The sequence below is a fragment of the Varanus komodoensis genome, unplaced genomic scaffold, assembly GCF_004798865.1.
Source record: "Varanus komodoensis strain SLA01 unplaced genomic scaffold, ASM479886v1 scaffold1, whole genome shotgun sequence".
Taxonomy (NCBI): domain Eukaryota; kingdom Metazoa; phylum Chordata; class Lepidosauria; order Squamata; family Varanidae; genus Varanus; species Varanus komodoensis.
In genome coordinates, this window is record NW_025335268.1 from 35,240,842 (window position 1) to 35,264,265 (window position 23,424).

Below are 23,424 nucleotides of genomic sequence, written 5' to 3' on the forward strand. Positions count from 1 at the left end.
AGGGCTAATTTCAGGGACATGTTAAATATTTTGGTAAGAAAGTCAGTGATTTCATGCTGGGGTTCTCTGATAACTCTAGGATGGATACCATCTGCACCAGAAGACTTCCTTAATTGCAGCTTGTCACCAAAGTTGAGAATTCCATTGTTTGTCACTACTATCTGCCCTAGACACCCTTCCAGTACAGGGTTAAAGTTTAAGTCCATTATCACCCAATGACTCCACTGTCCTTAGTTGCGTTCTTTTGATATAGTTAAAGAATTTGCTATGGTTAGCCTTGATATTGTTAGCTACATGTTTCTCAAACTGTTTCTTTGCTTCTCTGATTGTCTGCTTGCATTACCCTGTTGCAAACTTGTGTTCCCATCTGTTCTTTCAATTTGAGCAAGACTTCCATTTTTTGAATAAGGCTTTCTTCTCTATAATAGCTTCCTTGACTTTATGTGTTAAGTGTGCCGGTGATTTCCTGGACTTTGAGCTACCTGAGCTACCTATTCTCACTTGTAGCATGCATATTATCTGTGCTTGTTGACACTATAATGTTACAGTGTTTTTGAGTAATTTCCATGCATCTTGTGAAGTAATGTAAACTCCTTGATTCCCCTTTTCCACAGTTCCCTCATTTTTGAGGAGTTTTCTCTTTTGAAGTAAAACACAACTGTGTTCAACATTTTTGACAAGTCTTCCATCAAATACCACCATTAGTGCTTCTATGGAGGAATCTTCCCACTTTAGATTATCAACAATGTGGGACTATATGCCCTCCTTAATATAGAGGGCAATACCTCTGCTGGTATGCCTTTTGCTGTCTTTCCTCTATAGTTTATATACAGACATGACTGTATCACACTGGTTACCTCCACCTTACCAAGTTTCTGTAATGCCCACTATATCTATTTCCTTATTTATCACCATGTACTCTAGCTCTCCCGTGTTGTCCCTAAAGCTTCTAGCCCTATGCACAGGTCCCCCTCCAGCCACATCCAACTATTATTCTGGCACTGTATCCTCTCCAACTGGTTATCATGGCTTCCTGTAACCTTGTTTGCTAACCCCTCCCGTCCTACACTTGGTCAATTTTAAACTTCCTCCCCTTCGTCCACATGGGGATGATTTACCTGAATCTGATGTGTCCCAGCTCCTGCTGGCATTCTACCAGGGTTCAGTTTAAAAACTGGTCTGCCACCTTTTTAATGCTGCATGCCCGCAGTCTGCTTCCATTCCAGTTCAAGTGCAGCTCGTCCCACATATTTTGTCCCAAAATGTTCCCCAGTGCCTAACAAATATGAAGGCCAACGCTACCATTTCATCCATGCACTGAGACTCAGCTGCACTTTTCTAGCTGGCCCTGAGTGTGGAGCTAGTAGCATTTCAGCCACCTTGGAGGTCCTGGATTTCAACCTTCCACCTAGCAACCTCAATTTGGCTTCCAAGACCTCAGGACTACATTTTCTAATGTCACTGGTGCCAACATGGATCATGACCACTCACTCCACCCCCATTTTCTATAAGGCTATCTAGACAACATGTAATATCTACAGCCTTCACACCAGTTAGGCAATCCACCATGCAGTCCACATGTCCATTGTAAAGTCATCTCCCTATGGTTCTAATGAGAGAATTTCCCACTACCAGAAGCCCCCCAGTCCCCTGGAGAGGTATCCTCTGTGCGAGAGGACACACTTGCCTTCTCTGGAAGATTTCTATTTCCATACTTATTTATCTCAGTAACAATGAACATAGTATGAAATTTCAACTAAACTACATATGATGGTTTAGGGAGGGAAAAAATCACTAAAACTTGATCGTGCAATAGAGCGTTCAGCAACAATAGTCCATGATCACTATTAAAAAGAATGAGGACGCATTCCTAACTTGGAAGGTTATTGCCACCTATTTGAGCACAGAGGCAAGGATTGCTACTGTGTTCCTTTCATCGTCAAAAAGTTTTAGACAGATAATTTCAGCTGTCAAAACATTTCCCCCTCCTCACAAGGGAGAGATGCTGACACACTACCAGGACTCAGCAGATGACAGCAGTGCCTCAACCCTCCCTTCTCTATTCCCCAGAATGCCCTCCCCCCAGTACCTACCCCAAAGACAGTCTTTGGAGCCACAGGCAACACAGAAAGAATCATGCCAGCAGTGAGAACTGAGCAGGGTCCTCCAAAGATGGAGCACCTATGGCAATTTTGGAAGGCATTTCCAGGGTGGCATTAGAGATTCTGCCTTCATTGATGGCCAACTGGACAGTGTCTACTGATCAAAGGATTGTATCATAGGTGAACTATCGGTTCAATTTCTACAGAAGTGTACTTAGGGCTTCTCAGTTGCCATGAAAATCCAGTACAAGAACTATACAGCATCTGAAAGACTCAATGATATTTCATTCGAGCAATGATTCTCTAAGCATTTACTGCTATATCTAAGTACAGTGAATATTCTTGAAGTATTAATATGATTGGGTTGTGCAACCGCCAGATATACACAGAGAGAATTATAAATTTAAAACTTACTATTATGGGAATTTTCTCTTTGGGTTTTACTAGTTGCTTTGCCAACAGATACTGTTCAACTCCAGGTTTTGCAAATCCAGGAAATCTAATCAGAGAAATAAAGTGACTGACTCCTTCTTTCAGAGGATCTTTGCCAGATTCAGAAATACCAGCCATATTTACAAACAGTGGACTTTCTAACAAGAGTAATGTAACTATTACTAAAATAATTATGCCAAAACGATCTAGTTACAAACTGTTCCAGAACTGCATATGGAGTATATAAATCATCAGCTATCATGACACCATCTCTGATTGGCTGAATTCAACCAATCAGAAAAAACAATGCAGAATATCAGTTAGTACCAACTGCCGCTACAGTCTGAAAGGCTTCTGAATTCCTTTCTAACATTAGATAAATTGACAACTTACATTTTACAGTTCAGACTAAATGGGCACTAGCCAGAACCATCATCCCATATACGCATGAAAAAAGCCTTGTCCTTTCATTTCCTAACTTGCCAAACAGACCACACTCCTGATTGTGCTGTAAGCTTAAAAAAGTATTTCCAGAGTTGAAGTAGCAGGTATCAAAGAGTCAGGATCTGAAGCCGTGACAGAACTCTAATTAGTGACACGTTTGTAAAATGCAGGATGGTTCACAGTGCAAAGGCCTGAAGGACCAGGATCAAACCTGTAGGTATTTGCAAGGACTGGAGCCTGTGTGATCATGCAGAATCACTGGGAGCTCTGGAAGGCTCCCCAAAAGGATTCCCTGTGCTGACCAACATCTGTGTTGCTCAGCTTAACTGCAGCAACATGGACCCTTGTGCTACTGCATCATGTCCCTGATACTGCTTCTAGTCTTGATGTGTCCTTTACTATGCCTTAACTCTTGACTGCTCCTGACTATTCTTGCTTTTGATATGATCCCCACCTTACCAGATACCTAATCTTTGCCTGATTGTCCCTACAATGCCTTGGTGGTATCTGATCCTTGTCTGCTTATTGTCTTTGTCTCTGGGTCTGTCATGCCTTGCTGGACATTTGACTTTGCCTGTATCTGGTTCTACCTTCACCTCTGGACCTGCCACGCCTTGCCACTTATCTGAGCCTTACTTGTTCCCCACTTCGTCTTTGCTTCTGATCCCTGTGACTTGATGGTATCTGACCCTTTGCCTCTGGTCCTACTGCATAAGTACTAAGTATTTCATCCACCTCCATCATCCCTAATCCTGGTGCTTCAACCATTTGCTGCCTGTATCCAGGAACTGAGACAATGCAGTACTGGGTAGCTAGATCAAAGAAACCTGCAGTTAGGGGGAAATGTATCTAAAAGCCTTCTGGGAAAACAGAACTAGGGGCATGCTTCTCTCAATAAAGGCCAAAGCTAAAGTGTTAAGATATTTAACTGCACTGTGCCACTGTCTCCAAAAAATGAGAGAGTGAGTAAGCTATATAGTCTAACAGTTATTTGAACAGTTGTATGATACTACCTGAGGGTCACAGACATTTTAGTTTAGCTTTTTCATATGGGAGAGATGAACAATTCCAAATTAAGTATGCACATTTCTTTGAAAATACAATTTTGATTTAGGAAGTTACAAGGAGTAAGCCCTGTTTTTCTGCTTTTTTCAGCTGAATTTCTGAGAATCTCCTTCCACAACAAGTGCATTATTTGCATACGTCATAAAAATAAGCAAATTATAATCACGGCAAATTCTTAGCTTCTAAACTAATTTCCTCATTGCTTTTTTAAGCCATTCAGAATAGCAAGGTTTACTTGTTAAGTGGTATTTTCATAGCAGGTCCACGGCTATTCCCACGCTGAAGCCCTGCTGGGTCAGAAGGCTCTGTTTCTTTATAACCAGGATAGGGTGCAGCTGTTGTTTTGGGTTCATCCCAGTCATCATCCCAATCATCATCATCAGCAGCTGCTAAAGAGGAAAAGACACAGATTGTATTTCTAGAATGAAAGTCACATATGCACACTTTGTAAGTATGGGGAACAAAGGAACAGAGGAAGCTGCTCTATACCGAGCCAGGTAACTGGGACATCTAACTCAGGACTGTCAATACTGACAGGCAGTAATGCTCCAGAGTTTCAGGCAGAGTTTTTTCCTGCCATGCCAGGAGATGCTAAGGATTGAACCTGGGACTTTTTGCATGAAAAGCATGCACTTTGCCACTGAGCCCCTCCCATGTGACTGACATTGCTCAGTTTAGTATGTCTCCTAATGTGACATTCACACAAAGTTGTTAACAGTAAATAGCATTCTCAAGCACAAATGTATAGCATTTTAAGGAAACTCCAATTGGCAAACGTACAATTCACCATTTCAGTGTCCTATTATTAACAGAATGTGTGTAAAGAATCTGCTGTCCATTTCTGTGTATGTTTACCCTATATTAGCAGAATTCTGAAATAAACTGCAAGCCAGTTTCTTTTTTTTTTAATTCTCTTGAATCTCAGTACCTCTTGTAATAATCCATACCAATTACAGAAACTCTCTGCTGACCTGGACCTTGATAAGCTTGTGGATGGCCAAATGCTGTTGTATCCCAGTTATTTGAAGTGCTATTTTTCTGTTTAGTTTCAGGTTTTGTTGCCCAGCTATCAGCAGCTGTTGTATTGTCCCAGCTTGACCAGGGGTCATTTGCATTGCTAATAACCTATGTCAAAAAAAGAAAAGAGGAAGAACATCCATATTATTAAGAAAGAGCACTAGTAAAAAGTAAACTAACCAGTGATCTTTGATTAGTGATTAGGACAAACTTGCCAACAAACAGAACATATATGTAGCAACCACTGGGAACAGAAAAGCTCTTTTGTGAATAATATTACTTAGCTGCCAATGAAACTCTACCCTCTCAATCTGAGTCTGCTTTAAGTTTGTGAAGGGGAAAGAAAAACACTGGCCCACCCCATACTGGAATACTGACAAGTTCTTAATAAACATATCTAGAACATATATCTACTTTCTATACATGGAAACATATTCAATTTCAATACTCCAATTAATGAGTGAGCAAGCATCACTGAGGCTTAAGGGTCTGCATATGTACAGAAAACAGTAGGCAACTTATGGCCTCCAGTTGTTTTGGCTTACAATTCCCATCAGCCTAGCAAACATAACCAATAGTGATGAACTCTGGGAGCTGTAGACCAAATCATCTGATGTGCTATAAGTTGCTTGCTTCTGCTCTAGAATCTATAGTAACAAACTTGTTCTTTAAAACAAAATTATTCTTTTTTTCTATATGATTTAGAAAGGTGAAATTTGGTATACATCTACAGGCAGTCCCCAAATTATGAACATCTGAGTTACAAACAATCCATACTTATAAACAAACTACCATCAAGCCTATTAATTTAACAGTTCACAGTAAGACCTCCTCCAGGAAATGGTCATCATAAAGAGAGAGAAAGCAGAATAGGAGAGAATAAAGGCCTCCAAAGCAGACCTTCTTACCCTGCCCATCAGAAGAGGGAAATCCTTCTGGCATTTCCTTGCTGCAAAGAGGAGGCCCTGCTGAGTTTGGGCAAGGAGAGGGCCTAGAGGTAGTCACAATTTTTCTACTTTCATGGCCATCCTGTGCTCCTAATTCCTGCGAATGTGGAGGGCCAACTTACATACAAATTCAACTTGAAAGTGAATTTCCATTTTCTCAGGAATGGAACACATTTATAACCCAGGGACTGCCTGTACCACAGGAAACTGATTACTAAGAAATAAGTCTGTAAATTGTACAAGTCTGTAAATTGCACAAACAGCAGAGTATAAAATTATCTCCATATAAGGTGAACAATTGATAGATGGTAGAAAACAAAATGACACATAGAGTATGTTGCTCTAAGGAAATTCTTACTGGGACAACAAATGATGCACAGGGAGGAAAGATAATCTCTAGTACTAAAGCAAATGAATATGGATACGGATAAGGGACACACATTTTACTTTCTAGTATATACAGCTGCGAATGCATACAGACTAAAAATATGAAATAAGTTGCTGATTACCCAACTTGGGTCAAATATCTCTCAACTTTCAAGTAAGAAGCAGCCTATCTTAATCAATGCATTTATTCAACTTTTTAAAAACAGGTGTTCAGATAAGCATGACAAGATAATAGGGTGTATGAGGATGGGTGGAGGGGAGAAATGCAATTCAGACAATGTACAAATATGTATGAACCTTTTGCTCATGCAAAGGAGCTTCATGGGAACTACACATGAACCACAATGTAAATGATGATTGCTCACAGACTTACTGATTTAAATGCAGGAGATAGGAGTAAAGGGCCTATGTCACAGGCATTATGTCGGTGCATATTTTGGTTTAATAAGCCAGAAGCATCATCTGCACACAGCCAAAAGCCACTGTTCCAAAGACTGAACTCATATGCATCTAGTATGCCTGTGTGGAAACAGTACCTCTCAGCTACAAACCGTATTCATTAGAATGCCAGTGAACTTACACAAAGTTACTGTAGAGAGGGGGGCAGCTCTCTCAAGTTACAGTTTCCCCAGATGGATTAGTCAGGTTTAGAGGAGGAAGAAGAGGAGGGACGGAGGTATGCAGATGACTTTGCAGTTGCAAGATTACAAAGTGAAGACACAAAGAGCATGAAAAACAGCCTGCCTTGAAAAGGAGCAAGACATTTCAGAACAGGGTGGGGTGAAACTGAGGGGAGTTCCTGGATCCTGTAAGGAGACGACAGGCAAAGTGAACAGAGTAATTAAGAAGTGCCCAATATTCCCACAATCTAGCCCGCAAGCAGCAGCAGCCACCACAAGAATGGAGCCAGTATTCTTCTGAAAGGGAGGGAAAGAGTGTTTCCATTTGGATTCCATTTTAGAAGCACTATGCTTCTAAAGTTTCTTCTAAGTCTGGAGAAAAGTGGGAGAAGGAAAACTGGGGGAGGGTCCTACTCACAACAGCTACTATAAAATAGGTGTATTATGTAGGCAATAACATGCAGCAGGACGTGCTATTTACCCATTGATGGAACTATGTTCAGTTAATACTCAACAAAAATGTTTTCATACATATTGGATTATAATATGGAATATGGACATATGAAATTGCTTGTTCAGAGAAATTAGGTCATGCAAGCTACCTGAATGCAACATTTGGTTTTCATGGAACACCATGGCAAAAAAGATGCATAGTGCAGAAATACTTATGTGCTATATTACTGTATCCATTCACAGATCAGGCTGTCATCATACATTACACTGGCAGCAAGTGAGCTGTAGCAGCACAGGTTCTCCTATAGCACGGAGGAAGATAATCACACCTATGGAATTACAGTCAATTGACCATAGCTAGCTAGCTATATTCATAATTATAAAATTCAATTCTTGCAACTTTAGAGCAGGGGTGGACAACTTGTGACTTTCTAGATGTTGCTGGACTGCAACTCCCACCATCTCTCACTACTGGATATGCTATTTAGGGCTAATGGTTATTACAATCAAACAAGATCTGGAGGGCCCTAAATTGTCCATCTTAGCTCTTGACTGATACAGTCTTACTTGATTATATTTGAAGAGTATATTTTACCACTGAATATTCAGTAATCTGCAATGAAATCCATCAATTAGAAAACTTTTCCAACAACATCCATGTACTACAACACCTATTTTGATTGTTTAGTATGTACTGTGTAGACATCTTCGTCTAATAGCTAAATAAGACCCAAATCTTATGTGTCAAATATTCCTCCAAAAGGGCTGGAAAGTCTGTAAGTATGGTTAAGAAGCATTTGTACATGGCTCTGTGCAAGAGTGGTGTAACAAAGAGGCACCCACATTTCATTACACTGACATGTTCAGAATCCTTTTTTTGTCCAGCATGAGAGACGATCATGATATCAGCCACGGCCCACCTTGCTCTCTTCAGAACGAAATGCATGAAATTGCACGGCACAACAATGAACCTGCATCTATTACTTGTATCACCCCGTGCTGAACCTACGAAGCTGCTTTGCATTAAGTCATACAATTAGTCTAGCTCTAGCCCATTCACTTCACCCAAGCATATATAGTGAAAAGGAGCATATAGCAGATAATGGAAAGATAAGTGCCTAAGACCCCTGAGAACTGCTACTCGTCAGAGTAGCCAATTCTGAACTGAACCAAAGGTCTGACTCCATATAAAGCAGTTTCATATGTTAATTACCCTCAAATTAGGCAGAAAGGTTGAAGAGAGCCTTCATTATGCAACCAAAAAGCATCAGTTTTTGAATGAAGTTCACAGGCCATTGCTTGTGCAACCCCTATCATTAGGCAGTAACAAATTTATCTACTAAGAAAGTATATGGAGGTGGGAGAAGGGTAAGCTTTCTAAGACATGACCTGTGATTTGCTAACAAATGTAAACATTTCTACATCCCTTTTGGACATGAAAGAATATATGAACCCATCTCAAAGACCAACAAGGAAGAATGCTTGTATTTAAGAACTTTTCAAGAAAGAAACCCCTAAGCCAAAGCAATAGTTTGGGGTTGCTATGGCTAATTAACGGGATTTGTCAGACTGGTAAAACCTTCACATATTTAAACTGAGACATCAAAAAATGTAACAGCATGTCATAGAATCTTTTTAAAAACCTCATTTTTAATACAGACATACAATAACACCTTCTAGCATTAACACAAACAAAATAAAAACTGCTTTAAAAATAGTGACTTCCTCAAGAATCTTAGAAAATGAGAATATAGTCCTATTAGTTCTGCTTATCTTCACAAAATACTTAGCATGTATCAATGTCTGAATACATAAATTTCTATCATGCCTAACTTATGCATCTGTTCCTAGATGTTAGAAGTAAAGATTATAATAAGATTTGCAAGTGACAATCCACAAAGTGTTAAAAAGAGATCAAGTGGTTTGGAAGTTACCTTTCTTGTTGAAGGTGGAGACTGAGCAAAAATTTCCAAAATAGCTGTGTGAGTGGGAGATGCCAGAAAATCCACCTTAAAAATAAGAAGTTCTCAGTAAAGGAGGAAAAAGAAGCAGTAAGGAAAACCTGCAGGAGTTAATAGCCCAGCAACACAGGCTGATTCCTACAGGAAAGACAAATTACTGAAAAGTTCGCATGCCTCATAACCAGAAGTAGCAGGCATGCAAGCAGAAGCTGTTTTCTGAATAGAACAGAATTTTGCTCTATAGCATTCAGATAATAGAAGCAAAACTTTTGAAAAAATACACTGAAGTAAAACCATGCCTCCAACCAAGCTTTTAGAAGCCAAATATCACCCTTCGCTACAAAACAACACAGAAAATGCTTTCTGATCTATTTACAAATCTTAATTTACAGATTGAGAACTTAATCTATAGGGCTTCACACTAATTTTCACACAATTGCTGAACAACCCAGTCTTAAAGTGTTTCCATGACAAGGGTGCCACTGAATTCATACTGTTATTGCTATTCCTCTATGGAAACATCACTGCATTTTTATTTTGAAGGCTACAACACATAAATTTTCACTCATTCATTCCATTGGTAGTGTTATGTGCATCTGAGATTGTGAAAAGAACATGCATGGATAGGATATGAAGGGAGTCTGTGGCCACATGCAACTGAAACAATCAGAATCATTCAACAGTATTTAGTTGAAGGAGTTAATCAAAAAACAGAAATGATCAAGAAAAGACTGAGTCCATTAAGATATAGACTTAACTTATAATGTTAAGTAATTTGAGAAATTTGCCTAGACCATGCAAGTTAAACATTCAAAATGTTCTATAAGATTTCGTATTTTGACTTAACTGTTGTTATACAGTCAGTGCATATTGTTTGCATATGTTTAACACCAAAATGATAGTGGAGCATCACTTTCTTTCATGTCCACAGTCAATCTCCACTAAAGTAGTAGTTTCAGAAGGAAGCAGCAACTTGTATCTTGTATTTTTAGGTCAACAGGCTCCACAGAGCAATTTACAAACCAATAATAAAATAAAATACAGAAAGCAATCATTCAACATTTATCATGTAGTCATGCAATCATTTAGACATCATACAAATGTAATCCTTAATCATAGTTAGCATTCACTATAATTTGTATCCTTGATCAGAGGTATAGTAGAAACATAATTTATGTTGAGGAACTAAATTCTCCCTACACACCCACTCGTGGGTGTAGGAGAGACACTAGCAAGACATGCTAATCACCCAATTTATATCTCCCTAAATTATATATATAGCTAGATTGCAAAGCAACCAGGCAAGAGATGCATGGAAACTATGATAATCATTTGCTTAGTGCAGACAAACAGGAATGAGCTGCAGCAAGCCTTGGCACATGTACTCCTCCTCTAACATGACTGTGAGGAGTTCAAACACTCTCATTTCTGCTTTAGATTAACTGAGGTTTGCCACTTCTGAACTCAGATAATTGTTCCACAGTTTATGAAACTTGCAATTTTCAGCAAACCATAGTCAGGAGTTAACTCTCATTTAGGTGTTGCATGATACGTATAACAGAGTGTCGTTAATCTAAAATGGAAGCTTCTAATCTCTTCCTTGCAATTATATAGCTGAACAGGAAAAATGTTCTAAGTTGTTCAACAAAAATGTACAAAATACATTGCATTTGGCTATATTACCCCTGTATCCTTGTTTATACTAGAAATAATTGCAACAAGGTAAACAAGAATAAGGTGTGTCTATACCAAAGGGACTGTGAAGCTATACCAAAGGGAATGTACACCTAGGCAGGTACATAAGATACTTCACCAGATATCCAGGCCACGGGTCATGTAAGGATATATACATGAGCACAAGTAATTTAAACTAGGTTTAATCTCTTACTGGCAGCCAGTACTATCTTATTCTCAGGTTTTCTCGCTTAGCACCTTAAAATCGCAACATTTTACATTAGTTGCAGCTTTGCGGCCAGTCTCAAAGGCAAACCCACATAGAACACATTGCAATAGTTCAGTCTTGAGGCTACCAGTGCAATGAGCACCATAGTGTTATCCCTGTCTATGAATGGCTATAGCTCATGAACCAACTGGAGTAGGAAAAAATGTATTCCTTCCCTTAAAGGCTTCAAAGAAACAGCTATTAAAAATGTACATAAAATTAAACCAAGTTGAATCAGTGGAGCTCCATCTCATGCCACATTAGTTTGCATCACCACCAACAAAAAGGTATCAGAACTATACAACCTTTAGTATAGTAATTGCCAAATGACTGAAGAGAATTCTTAATATATTATATACACTGTGTTCAAAAATGTTTTTTAAAACATGACTCCCTTTACTGACTAGCAATCAACAATCAGAAATACTGTAAATGCTGCAGGGCAACAGGCAAGGTCATCACTTTCAGCTTCATTTCAAATGGTATAGAGACCAGTCTCAAATCAGGACTCCTGAAAATACTGGTAGAATAAAAACAGCACTATAAACAGCAGTATATTTCTAAAGTTAAATCTATGTGTAATTAACTGATCCTGAAAAAGGAGTAGGCAGCTTGGTACCCTCCAGATATATTGAACTTCAATTCCCTTAAGCCTTAGCCAGCATGGTTAACGGTCATGGATTATTGGAACTACAGCCCAAAAATACCTGGAGGGTACCAGGTTTTCTGTTTCCATTATAACATACTGCAAATGATACAGAACTGGGTGAAATAGCAAATGTTCTGGAAGACAGAATGAAGATCCAGAGTGATCCTGATAAAGTGGAACACTGGGCTAAAACCAACAGAATGAGATTCATTAGGGACAAATCCTAAGCCCTGCACTTAGAAAAAAGAAACCAAATGCATTGATTCTAGATGGGGAATATGTGGCTCAGCAGAACTGAAAAAGACCCTGTGGACAATAGGCTAAATATGAGTCAACAATGCACTGCAGCTGCAAAAAGGGCAAATGGTATCTTGGAATGCATTAAGAGAAGTATTAATTCCAAATCACAAGGAGTAGCGGTTCCCCTATGCTCTTCACCAGTCTGACCTCATCTGGAATACTGTGCTCAGCTATGGGCACGAAGATTTGGGAAAGATACAAAAAATTACAAAGGGTCCAGTAGAGGACAACAAAAATGATCCAGGGCTTGGAAACATTGCCCAATGAGGAGAGACTGAGAGAACTGGGAATGTTCACCCTTGAGAAGATAAGACTGTAAGGCGGCATTATATCACACTATAAGTACCTCAAAGGCTGTTACAAAGAGGAAGGTCAAGATCTCTTCTAGCTGATACCAGAGTGTAAGACATGGAATAATCAACTCAAGTTGCAACAACTCAGATTCAGACTAGATATCAGGAAAGGTTCCTCAATGGCAGAGCAACAGTGCCTAGAAAGATAGTGGGCTCTCCCACATTAGAGATATTCAAGAAGAAACTACACAGACATCTGAGTGGGGTGGGGTGGATTGGTGATCTGCAACAGCGGGGGGCTTGACCCGATGGCCTTCTTGGCCTACTTGGCTCCTTCCAACTCTACTATTCTATGATATCTGCTTGTGAAATTCTTAAGAGTACAATTCATACAGGAGGAGGATTTTCAAGGATATGTTTTAAAGATAAGCCAGTGGCTAAACATTGACAGCACCAAACCTTGATGTTAGACCACAAGTTTAATAAAACACTGCTTTTTTGCATATTTCTGAATATGCAGCAAATACAATGCTTAGCTTTAATATGAGAGAAATTAATTCAGAGGTAGTAAACAAATATTTAAAAAAACCCAACCACAGCGCTTTTAGAACAGCTGCTTTTCAACTTAAAATCAAAGAGCTTAAACTGAAAAACAGGAACTGACTTTCTTTAAAACTCCAATAGTTAAAAAGGAGAACTGGAAAAAGGTTCTCTCAGAAACACCACCTAACACTGAATTGTGATAGAAACAGAAATTCAAGTTAGGGTAATGTTATTCATATGGAAACAACTTCACTCTATTGGAAAAAATATTGGGTGTGCCAATTCTAAATGCAAAATATCTTAGAAAAGATATTCAGAGACTTTGTACTGACACAGAAGAAAATAATTACAAAAATTGCTGTTGGCATTTAACACCAGAAATTTGAGGGAAAAATGGTACATCATCTGTTAGAAGAATAAACATGTTACAACTAGTGATGCTGAATATTATGTTTGGGAAGCCTTCCTTCACATAAACCATCCAGATATGTCAGACTAGATCTGTCATCATCCCCAGCCATCTCACCCAATGATCATGCTAACTGAGGGCAGTAGGGATTGTAGCCTAACATATCTGGAGGGTCCCAGGTTAAAGAAGGCTGTTCTTGGAAGTCTTACTTAGAAAAAAGCATTTCCATATTGGGCTGGATGCAGAATGTTGATGAGTAGAACTCTGTTCAGAGAGTTTCCTCACTGGAAAGAGAGTTTCCACTTCTTAGGGTCAAAATTAGACCTTAAGAGAGGATTTTCAGTTTTTTTGATTGGACAAAAGACAGGAGGTCACCTGGTGGTTGAGGAATAGTAGATGGGACCAGAGAATAGAGGACAGCCACAGGGGGAACCCCAGAGGACTAGATATAGATGCCAGTAGAGCTTTTTTAAAAATTTGGTTACAAAACTAAAATCACAGATTAAAGAGAAAAAGACAAATACAAGCTATAATAAACTAAAATATTACAGGGTTTTAAAGGAGATTTAAAAAGGACCATAACAGTAATTTCATATATGTTGTATATGCCTATGTATTTGTAAATAGTAAAATATACTATTGTTAAAACTAGTCTTGTATAAACTTTAGAAAGGACAGCCCAAATAGCGATATAATTTATCAATGCATAAATTAGGTCTCATGACCAGTTCAAAAACAAAGTTTTATTAAAATCTTCACCTGTTGTGTATTTCAACTGTTGAAAGTATGTGGAAGATCTATTATGTTGAACTTGCATTAAATTCCAGGAGATGGGGATGTAGTAAAGAAGGGCACATGTATCACTGAATATTAAATAATTTTCCATTACAAATTTTCCCAAATTATTAATGCCTCGCAAAAGAAAGCTACCATTGAATATTGACAAAACATATGAAAAAGAGAAACATTAGAGGCATTACATTTTTAACAACTGGCTAATCTAATTAAGCCCTCATCAAAGAGATTTTGTGGTGTTCAGTATAGAGTGGTACCTTGGCTCATGTTCTGTTCCATGACTCTGGTCACGACCCAAATTGGTCGTGACCCAAGTCAAATTTCCCCATAAAGTTCAGTGTAAATAAAGTTAATCTGTTCTGTAACCATTTTTTTAATCACAAAAATTTGAAACAAAGTGACAAAGAATAGCAAACTAACAAAGAACAACAAAGTTCGCAGCCATCCTCCCACCCTCCCAAGCAGGATTGTGGCCATCTCCCCCTGCCCCAAGCAAGACTGCGATTGCGCCCATCTTCCCTGCACAAGCACGATTGCACCAGTCTATGGCTGCGGTCACGCTTGTGCAGGGATAATAGGCACGATCCCGGTCGTTCTCGGGGCAGGGGGAGATGGCCACTATCACGCCCGTCTTCCCTGCATGAGTGCGACCACAATCACGGCCATCTCCCCACCTACCCCAAGCAGAATTGTGCCCGTGCAGGGAAGACGGGCACAATTGCAATGTCACCCAATGTGGAGTTTGCAACCTGAGGCAAAATTTTTCTGAAATTTGTGTTTGCAACCCAATTTGGTCGTGAACTGAGGCATTTGTGAGCCGAGGTACCACTGCACTTGAAACACCAGTTTTTTATGAAATAAAAATAAGCCAGAAACCATTATCCCTTCCAAAACAGGTTACAATGAAATACTCCATTGCTTGGTCATTATGTGGTGCTCCAATTCATTATTTCATACTTGCTTAAGACCCAATGTATCATATTTATTCTCTGATAATAAATACAAATGCACACACAAACTGAAGGCTATCGTCAGCCTCAAGCCATACTCCCAATAAAACAAGTGGCTCTGAAGTTACAAATGCACCAGGGCCAACCCTAGATTCTTGAATATATTGCCATGCAACCATAGCTAGCAATTTATAATAAGCACAGGAAATGGCATAACGTTATCATCAGCCATTCCTGCCATGGCTTGTCATTATGAAATAATGGAAGCATGGTGAAATGTGGCTTGTTTGGTTACCATGAATCATCCAGATAATCAATGGTTTGATCTAAGGTTTCCATGTTTCACTATTGCTTCTTCTTAAGTATGATGCCTATCACAATGTTTTCCAGGCCTTTGGCTTCCCTATTTCAGTCAGCAGGTTTGATGGCAAGAACAGCAATAGTGGCCCAACTGCCATTTTCTGTTGTCCTGTTTGCCTAGCAATGGCCAAATTGCCACAGGACAGGACACTGATTGCATGCCCCTGAGTGAATGTGTGGACACAGGACACAAAGTAAGAAAGGTAACTGCACGGTAACCATTTGTATTACATGTGAACAGCCCCAGTGTCAAGCAGTTTACTAAAACATCCCTGAAAGATGGTTAGGGAGCCACTACTAGACCCAGAGACATTAATCAAAGCCATTACTTTCTCATATTTTCCACCCACAATCTAAATCAAACTTAAGAATCAAAGATTATCTTTGGAATTGAAAACAAAAATCCTTTATGGATTACAATCACTACCCCTTTAAATCTAGTTGAATTATCTGGGCCTCTCCTATCCTATTTCTTTTCAGCTGATATATAACTGTTGTCATCAAGTGCATTTCTTGTAAAAAAACAAACAAAAAAAAACACCCCACTATATTCATATACCTTTACTTCAGAAAGCACAGTCTTCTGTTTAAATGAATTCCACAGTTCCTTGACATTCCAAGAAGTCACTTTATACATAAAATTGTTTGCCTTTGTACATGTGTAAATATCTTTCCTACAAAGACATATATTTCAAAATATAACTCCAGTCCTCCATCAGCTTCACTGGCTCCCCACTGAAGTCCAGGCCCAATTCAAGGTGTTAGTTATCACCTGTAAAGCCCTTAACAGCTTGAGTCCTGGTTACCTAAGGGAGAGCTTACGTCCATATGTGCCCTCCCGTCCCTTGAGATTGGTGGCAGAGGCCCTTCTCCGGGAGCCCTCCGTGAAGGACATTACGAGGGTGAGTACCTGGAGGAGGGATTTCTCTGTGGTGGCGCCCAACCTATGGAATGCGCTACCCAGAGAGGTCTGCCTGGCGCCGTCATTATTTGCTTTTTGGCGCCAGGCCAAGACCTTTTTATTTAAACGTCATTTTAATTGTTGATTTTATTTATTGATTTTAACAACTTTGGCCAGGATGTCTCCAACTGTACTTTATTGTATTGATGAAATTTATTTATGTGGTAAGCCGCCCCGAGGCTGAGGCGAATGGGGCGGCATATAAGTCTGCTAAATAAATAAATAAATAAATAAAAATAATTTGAAGTATAAATAGAGCTACAGAATATCCTATAGTACTGAGAATTCAGTATTATTTTAGTCACAATACCTGTATGACGTATATAATGCCTGTATACCTTTTCTTTGGGTATCAAGATATTAATCAACCACAGTGACCCAAGGTAATTATTTTTCCCTAAGGTTAAAATTATTTATTTTGCCTGCTATTCTGCAGACAAAAATAAATAATAAATAGACAAGTTGAATTGTCAAATGATTGACTACTCTGTATCACTGTGATGTAGTATTTAGTCACTACAGTTTTCAACCTTTCCCATTTCAAGTAAGTGAGAAAGCAATTTATTATAGTACAAAGCAAGGTTCTGCAAATGTTATTTTCATGACAGCAGTAAACTTTCTTGTCTGCTAAAATCTGTTTATGTCTTTATGATGAAAGCTGACAAATTCTTTCAGTTTATTCACTCAATGAAATACAGTGCCACAGTAGCCCAGCTCAAAATTTATTTTTTGGCATTAAGAGACCTTTGAACACTGTCCCCTGAAAAAAAGAAGAAAAAGCCCCATCCTGCTCATGACCTGTGGACTGCTGCAAAGGTCTGGCCATGTTGAAAGATACCCTGGTCCAGAGCCAAGTCTATACTGCAATATAGTAAGGGGAGTTGTGACAGCTACATGAAGACTCTAGCAATGATTGGCTAAGGTGTTCCAGTATCAGAGCTGCTAAAAGATCTTTATAGTAGTTACAGATCTGACTGAATTTTCTGAGCCTAATAATCTCTGATTATGCTGAGTTGCTCTGACTCTAGAGACAGGGAAGGCTGGAAAGGGCTGAGAAGAAGAGTGGTCAGGCAGCAAGATGGGGCTCAGTAACTGACAGGTGAGAATTGCAAAAATGAAGGATCCAGAAGAATAAGGGCATGTAGGCTGGAAGTGCTGCTTTTTGATTCAACAAGAGCTAGGACATATTGTGTCAAATATTTGAACAGTTCTGTAGAAACCTAGAAAAGTTCAACAGGGAAAAGTACAGGGCTGCACAGAACTGTCAGAGAGGATAGAAAATTACCAAACTGAATGAGCAGGGAAGGGCTGCAAATGGGTAGAGGAAGAACTTATTTATTTGAAATAACCAGCCAAGTCTTTTGACTGAAATCATCCACTGGCTGAGCCGATGCAAGGTTCTTCAAAATTCTAAACCCCACTTCCTTTGTTAGGACTCACATACCTTGCAGATGAGAGCCTGGAGTGGGGCCACACCAGCTAGCCCTACCCTTACCTATACCCAGCCTCCCCTTCTTCTCTATTTCTGGACTGCAGCTAGGCTGTAATAAAGCCTTGGCTGATTTTACTGGATGTTTTCACCATAAGAACAAGAAATTTAAAAGATTTAGCACCACCATACTACCCTAGCATTACATTCGGTGGCAAATGCTGTTAAAATAAGATCAGGTAACAATACACATTAGGGAGAAGCGTCTTCCTAAAGTTCACTAAACCTTCCCAAACATTACCAAGTATTTGCTAAATTCAGCTCCTTATCTCATAACAAAGTTAAGTGCAACTGACTCTTATACTACTAAACCACATGCAGCACTCATGCAAAGTTTTACATTATTGTTGCTTGCCAAGAGTTAAGAGCTGCAGATGCACCACACCATGTACATGCTTTATTGGTATAAACACAGCTACAGCATGGTCATTTCTATTGTGTAGCCACAGTTGTAACCAACTCCTAATTATACAATTCATTATTATATATTATGCACCTAGGTTTAGCTGGCCAGAGATGAAAATGCCATTCTTTAATCTGACCTAGCAGAGTAGTTGTTTTGCTCTTATCAGCAGAACTTACTGCTTTCTCCCCATTTCTGTTATAACTACTGCCAAGAAACGAGTTAATATTCAGAAGGGTTACTGAACAGCAGCAATTCTCTTTTCTGTTTTTTTTTTTTAATAACTTACTACAAGAGACTTCAACAAGCTTCTTTTGTGCTTTAGAATCCATCATACTTCTGGCATTCAAGAAAAGCATGCTGTAAAAAAGAATGTCAGAGAAGATACATACTTGGTTACTCTTTTTTGCAGCTTGCAAATTAGCCTGTGCAGTATTTGGGGAGAAACAGTCAAAACATGCTTGGTCAGCCACTGAAATTCCATCTTTGGCACTTTCATGTACAATCTGAAAAACAGAACATTGCTGAAAAAACAGTTCTGAACTGTAGACAAACAATACAAAAATCCAAGACTGTATGTTTAACTTCCCAGATGAGAATCTCTGTTTTTAATAATTCACACAAACATTGTCTCCACATAAAATATTTCTATTTAAAAACAAAGCAAAATGTGAGACCATTTACGTACTATAAGCCCATGTCAATCTCTGCCATAAGTAAAGCACCCATAAGCAAAATGGAGCACAGTTTCTTCCTGTCTCCTGTATCATGCATTTAGCAAGCCAGGCCTTTACTAAGCTAGCTAGTGCAGGGAATGAGAGGCCTGTATACAATTCCCCCATCCCCATTCAGTGCTCCCTGCTCTGGTCAGTCAAGAGAATGTGGGCACAGACATCAGATTCCTTGAGCAAAGAGAGCAAAACAGCAAGTAGTTCAGTGTAGTGGGGGAGAAAGGGGGTTCTGCTATACTCTGTGGCAAGGGCAGAAAATCTGGTTCCTTCCAAACATTTTGGATTACAACTCCATCAGCCCAGCCAGCATGGCCAGTGATCAGGTATTATGGAAGTTGTAATTTAAAACATCTGGAGTGAACCTGGTTATCTGTCCTTGACCTATGGGATACTTCCATGTGTATGTGCTGTGCAAATAAGAGATGATCAAACCCTACTGCTTATCATCTTTTGTTTCAGCAAGAATAATTTCTGACAGTTAAAAATCTTAATAAATTGTGGTTTGGTTTTAGTGTACCACAGGCCACTTGTAGGTAGACATACAGGAAAAATGTTTGAATGACATGACAAATCCCAAGCAAGAGTTACATACTGAAAATCACAGTTGCATATGCCACTGCCTTAACCAATGCACAGTGGGAAATGTTGTATCTCATTTATTGGCTTACAAAACAGAGTGTAATATATTCACCCATGCAAGTATTCATGCTGGCTAATGGGCAGGATAGAAATTTAATAATAAAGAAAGAAAAATTACTTATGTACCACATATGTAGCAATTATAATACAATAAAATAATATTTATTATCTTACTTCAACATAATCTGTTGGGACTAGTCCTCGCTCTCCTTGACTATTTTTCCCTTCCAGCCAGCCCCCACCTACATCCTATAATAATAAAAACATATGTTAATAGCTAAAATTTTTAACACTAAAAAAGGTAAGTTTCTTTGTTTTTAAGGAAATACATTTCTGCTTTCTGTTTAGCATATTCATTTGTAACTTCAACATCACATTTTTCCCTCCCTTCTTTCAGTTTATTTTTGCAACAACCTTCAGAGTCAAATTATGTGGAAAGTCAACGTCATGTTTGAGTTGGAATTTGAATCCAGGGCTCCCTAATCTGAATAGCACTTTCATTGCACCACACTGTCTCCATGGAAACCCAAGGAAGCTGGAGCCTACAATCCAAAGCTTGTGTACTTAGAAAAGAGTAAACATGTATAAGATCGGTGTCACATGCTGTATATGTAAGTATATACAGACCCAACTTGGACTGCTCTATGAAGAGACTATACTCATAGTTCAATAAAGTTTCAAAACCTTGCCACACAAAATATTAAACAGAAATTACAGCAGAAACAGTCGTTTTGACTGGCAAATTTGGTGGAAACCTATAGACCAATATTAATTTAATGTTCATCACTTATTATTAGAGTAATAATGTATCAGTAATGAGGTAAAAAAGCACTTAACAATCCTAAGAACCCCATCCTTTCCACTTCCTCAGAAGCAACTGCAAAAAATTCAAAGTATATTTTAAGACATGACTCATACATATTTGATTTGTGAACACACATTTGCAACACTGAGGAGCAATTCAAAGCAGTTTAAGCTAGCCATCCAGAGAAATTTCTTTTTGGTCTAGAAAAAGAGAGGCATCACAATAATCAACTATCTTTAAGTTAAATGGACTTGCACTTATTACAACTTAAATTGTTTGCCCTTAGTCTCCAAGTTAGAAGGGGGGAATGTATAAGCAGCACTTCTATAGGTTTGCAGGTTCTGCAACAGCATATTGACCAAAATTCCTAGAAGTGGGTTAGAACATGGTACTCCCATTTCCATTGAGCATATAAAAACTTACCCGATTAGTAATTGTGATGATCTCGCCTTCATTAACAGTTAACTCATTGTTTCCAGGTTCAGCAGCAAAATCATACATTACCCGAGCCTGCAGGTATGCAAAAACTATGCATCAATTACAACATTCTGTCTTTGGTTAATGCAGCAGGAAATTGGGTCTAAAGAAATGTCAAAACATAACTGGTGATACATCACTTTTTATAATTAACACTTTGAAAAGCTGGACTTCAAAAATTAATATAACATACAGTAACATTTTAATTCCACAATCAAGCAACCCTCCAGAATCAGAAGTTACTAACTCCACATTCCCAAGGAAAAAGCAGTTTCCACATTCCACATTCTCAAGGAAAAAGCTCTGCACAAACTATATTGCTAGAAAGAAACATACAACTCCCCTGGACACTTGCTATTTTAAATGACCAGCCTGGCAAGACAAAACACATTTTCCTCTGGAGGCTCAAAAACATAAAAGTGAAGCTCATTAAATGTTTACAATCTGCCCAGAAAACATATGTGACTGAGTAGATTAGCAGTGTAATAACGAGGATGGTGGTGGTGGTCCCAGAAGCACTGTGGCCTGAGTCACACAGAACAGCATTATTTAAACTCTGGCTTGTTGTGATTAATTGAACAAGCAAAGTAGTTTATACAGCTTGACTGCTCCTGCATGGTGGGATCAGCTCCTTTATAGTACTAAAAGCTATTCCAGCAATGGTATAGTTGGATTTTGAGAGAGTTTCACATATGCTAAACTATGGTTTGGTTCTGCACAACCTGAGCCTTCTCCCAAGCTCACATGTACGCCTTATCTCATGCTATGCAGGAGTTTGGAAACTGGTCTTTTTGTTTGCAGGTTTCTAAACAAGAGTTCAAATGCTTGGGTTGAATGCAACATTCCGAGTCCCCACAGTCTATGTTCCCCAGAGTGTATGAAATGACAAGCCAGTTAACTAAAAGTAAAAAAGGAAGAATAGGGATAGCATACAAACCCAGAAGGTAGATCTATTTGAGTAGCACTAAATAAAGCTAAGATGGCTCCGTCTTTGTTCTCATTACACCAGCAGACAAATATATTTTTAATTCAGGCACATCCTGGGCCTGAAAACTGGTTTGCTTGGGAAGTTTGTGTTGTTTTTTAACTGGATGGTGTTGCTATTTCCTCTGTTGAGTTTTCTGTCCATAATTTATTTGTTTTTATGCTATGTTTTAATTAAGCTTTTGTTTTAATTCAGTTTTTACTGTTAGCTACCTTGAGTACCTTTTTGGCAGAAAGAACATAAATAAAATGAATAAATCTCAAGCTTGCATTTAATCCAACAAAAATTAATGCTCTCAACTTCAGATGCCACAGAGGCTTCTTGTAAATTGTAATCTAATCTAAGTCCCTTATCCATACTGTACACTTGTAAGCTTTTCCCTCTAACTACTGAAGCCTGGAAACATCACTACATTTCAGTGATATGCATGCTTTTGTACAATTATATAGCCCCGCTATTTTGAATTTCACACTGTGCCCTGAACAATGGGCCATGCCTGCATTATGGTCTGCCAAATACATAATACTTAAACACCAGGAGTTTTTATCTGCCATACAACAGTAGGTTCATGATTTGTTCCCCCACATCCTTCTCTAAACTGCAGATGAGCACAATATATTGAACGAACACAAAAATAGGAAGGACATTTTTTCTTGAGATTTATTCACCCTAGCCAACAGTCCACTATTTTTTCCCATTTACATGATAAAAACAACTTAAACCATATTTACAGTTCTCACTTCCATATTAACGCTCCCCTTTTAGTTTTGGTTTGAACGTTATTGTTTTCCCATTGCAGTATACATACACAGACACAGTTCTCAACTCACTATGCACCACAGGTGGGAAGCTGGAGTCAATTAGATATCTTTTCTCCCTATGGGACCAATTAATTTACACAAACAAAAAACAGGAATAAGAAACCTGAGGCTTTATATTTTATTATTTATAAAAATATATCCTGCCTTCATCTTTTTTATAAAAACTACAAGATAATAAGTCACTGTTCTCTGTTTATTGATATGTTGTTTATTATTGTTTTATATTCATTAAATGAAATAGTATTATCTGTGTTGAAAGTACATAGGTATATTGCAGCATTTTTTAGATAATATCTTTCCTATTGCTTGACTTTCTACCACTCTAACACAGCTTTACTGCGGATTGTTGGGAACAAATTAGAGACCCATCGGGCAAAAGTGGTGAAAACCCGTGTTGCTCCCTGTTATCTTACTGGAGCTGCTGCCATCCTCCTTAACACCCCC

At 38.7% G+C, this 23,424-nt stretch overlaps 1 protein-coding gene across 5 annotated transcripts in view; it reads right to left on the reverse strand.

Moving 5' to 3' along the window:
* Positions 1-23,424, reverse strand: part of SNX9 (sorting nexin 9) — a 53,407-nt gene that overhangs the window by 15,561 nt on the left and 14,422 nt on the right. For 3 of the 5 annotated variants that reach the window (XM_044422072.1, XM_044422046.1, XM_044422065.1), the window contains 6 exons: positions 21,121-21,207; positions 20,067-20,141; positions 18,915-19,028; positions 5,015-5,168; positions 4,279-4,432; positions 2,517-2,601 (listed from right to left, as the gene is read on the reverse strand). In XM_044422072.1, coding sequence (XP_044278007.1) covers positions 2,517-2,601; positions 4,279-4,432; positions 5,015-5,168; positions 18,915-19,028; positions 20,067-20,141; positions 21,121-21,207 — 669 coding nt within the window. The remainder of the gene's footprint in view (positions 1-2,516; positions 2,602-4,278; positions 4,433-5,014; positions 5,169-18,914; positions 19,029-20,066; positions 20,142-21,120; positions 21,208-23,424) is intronic. The other 2 variants (XM_044422056.1, XM_044422078.1) reach the window with 2 other exon arrangements.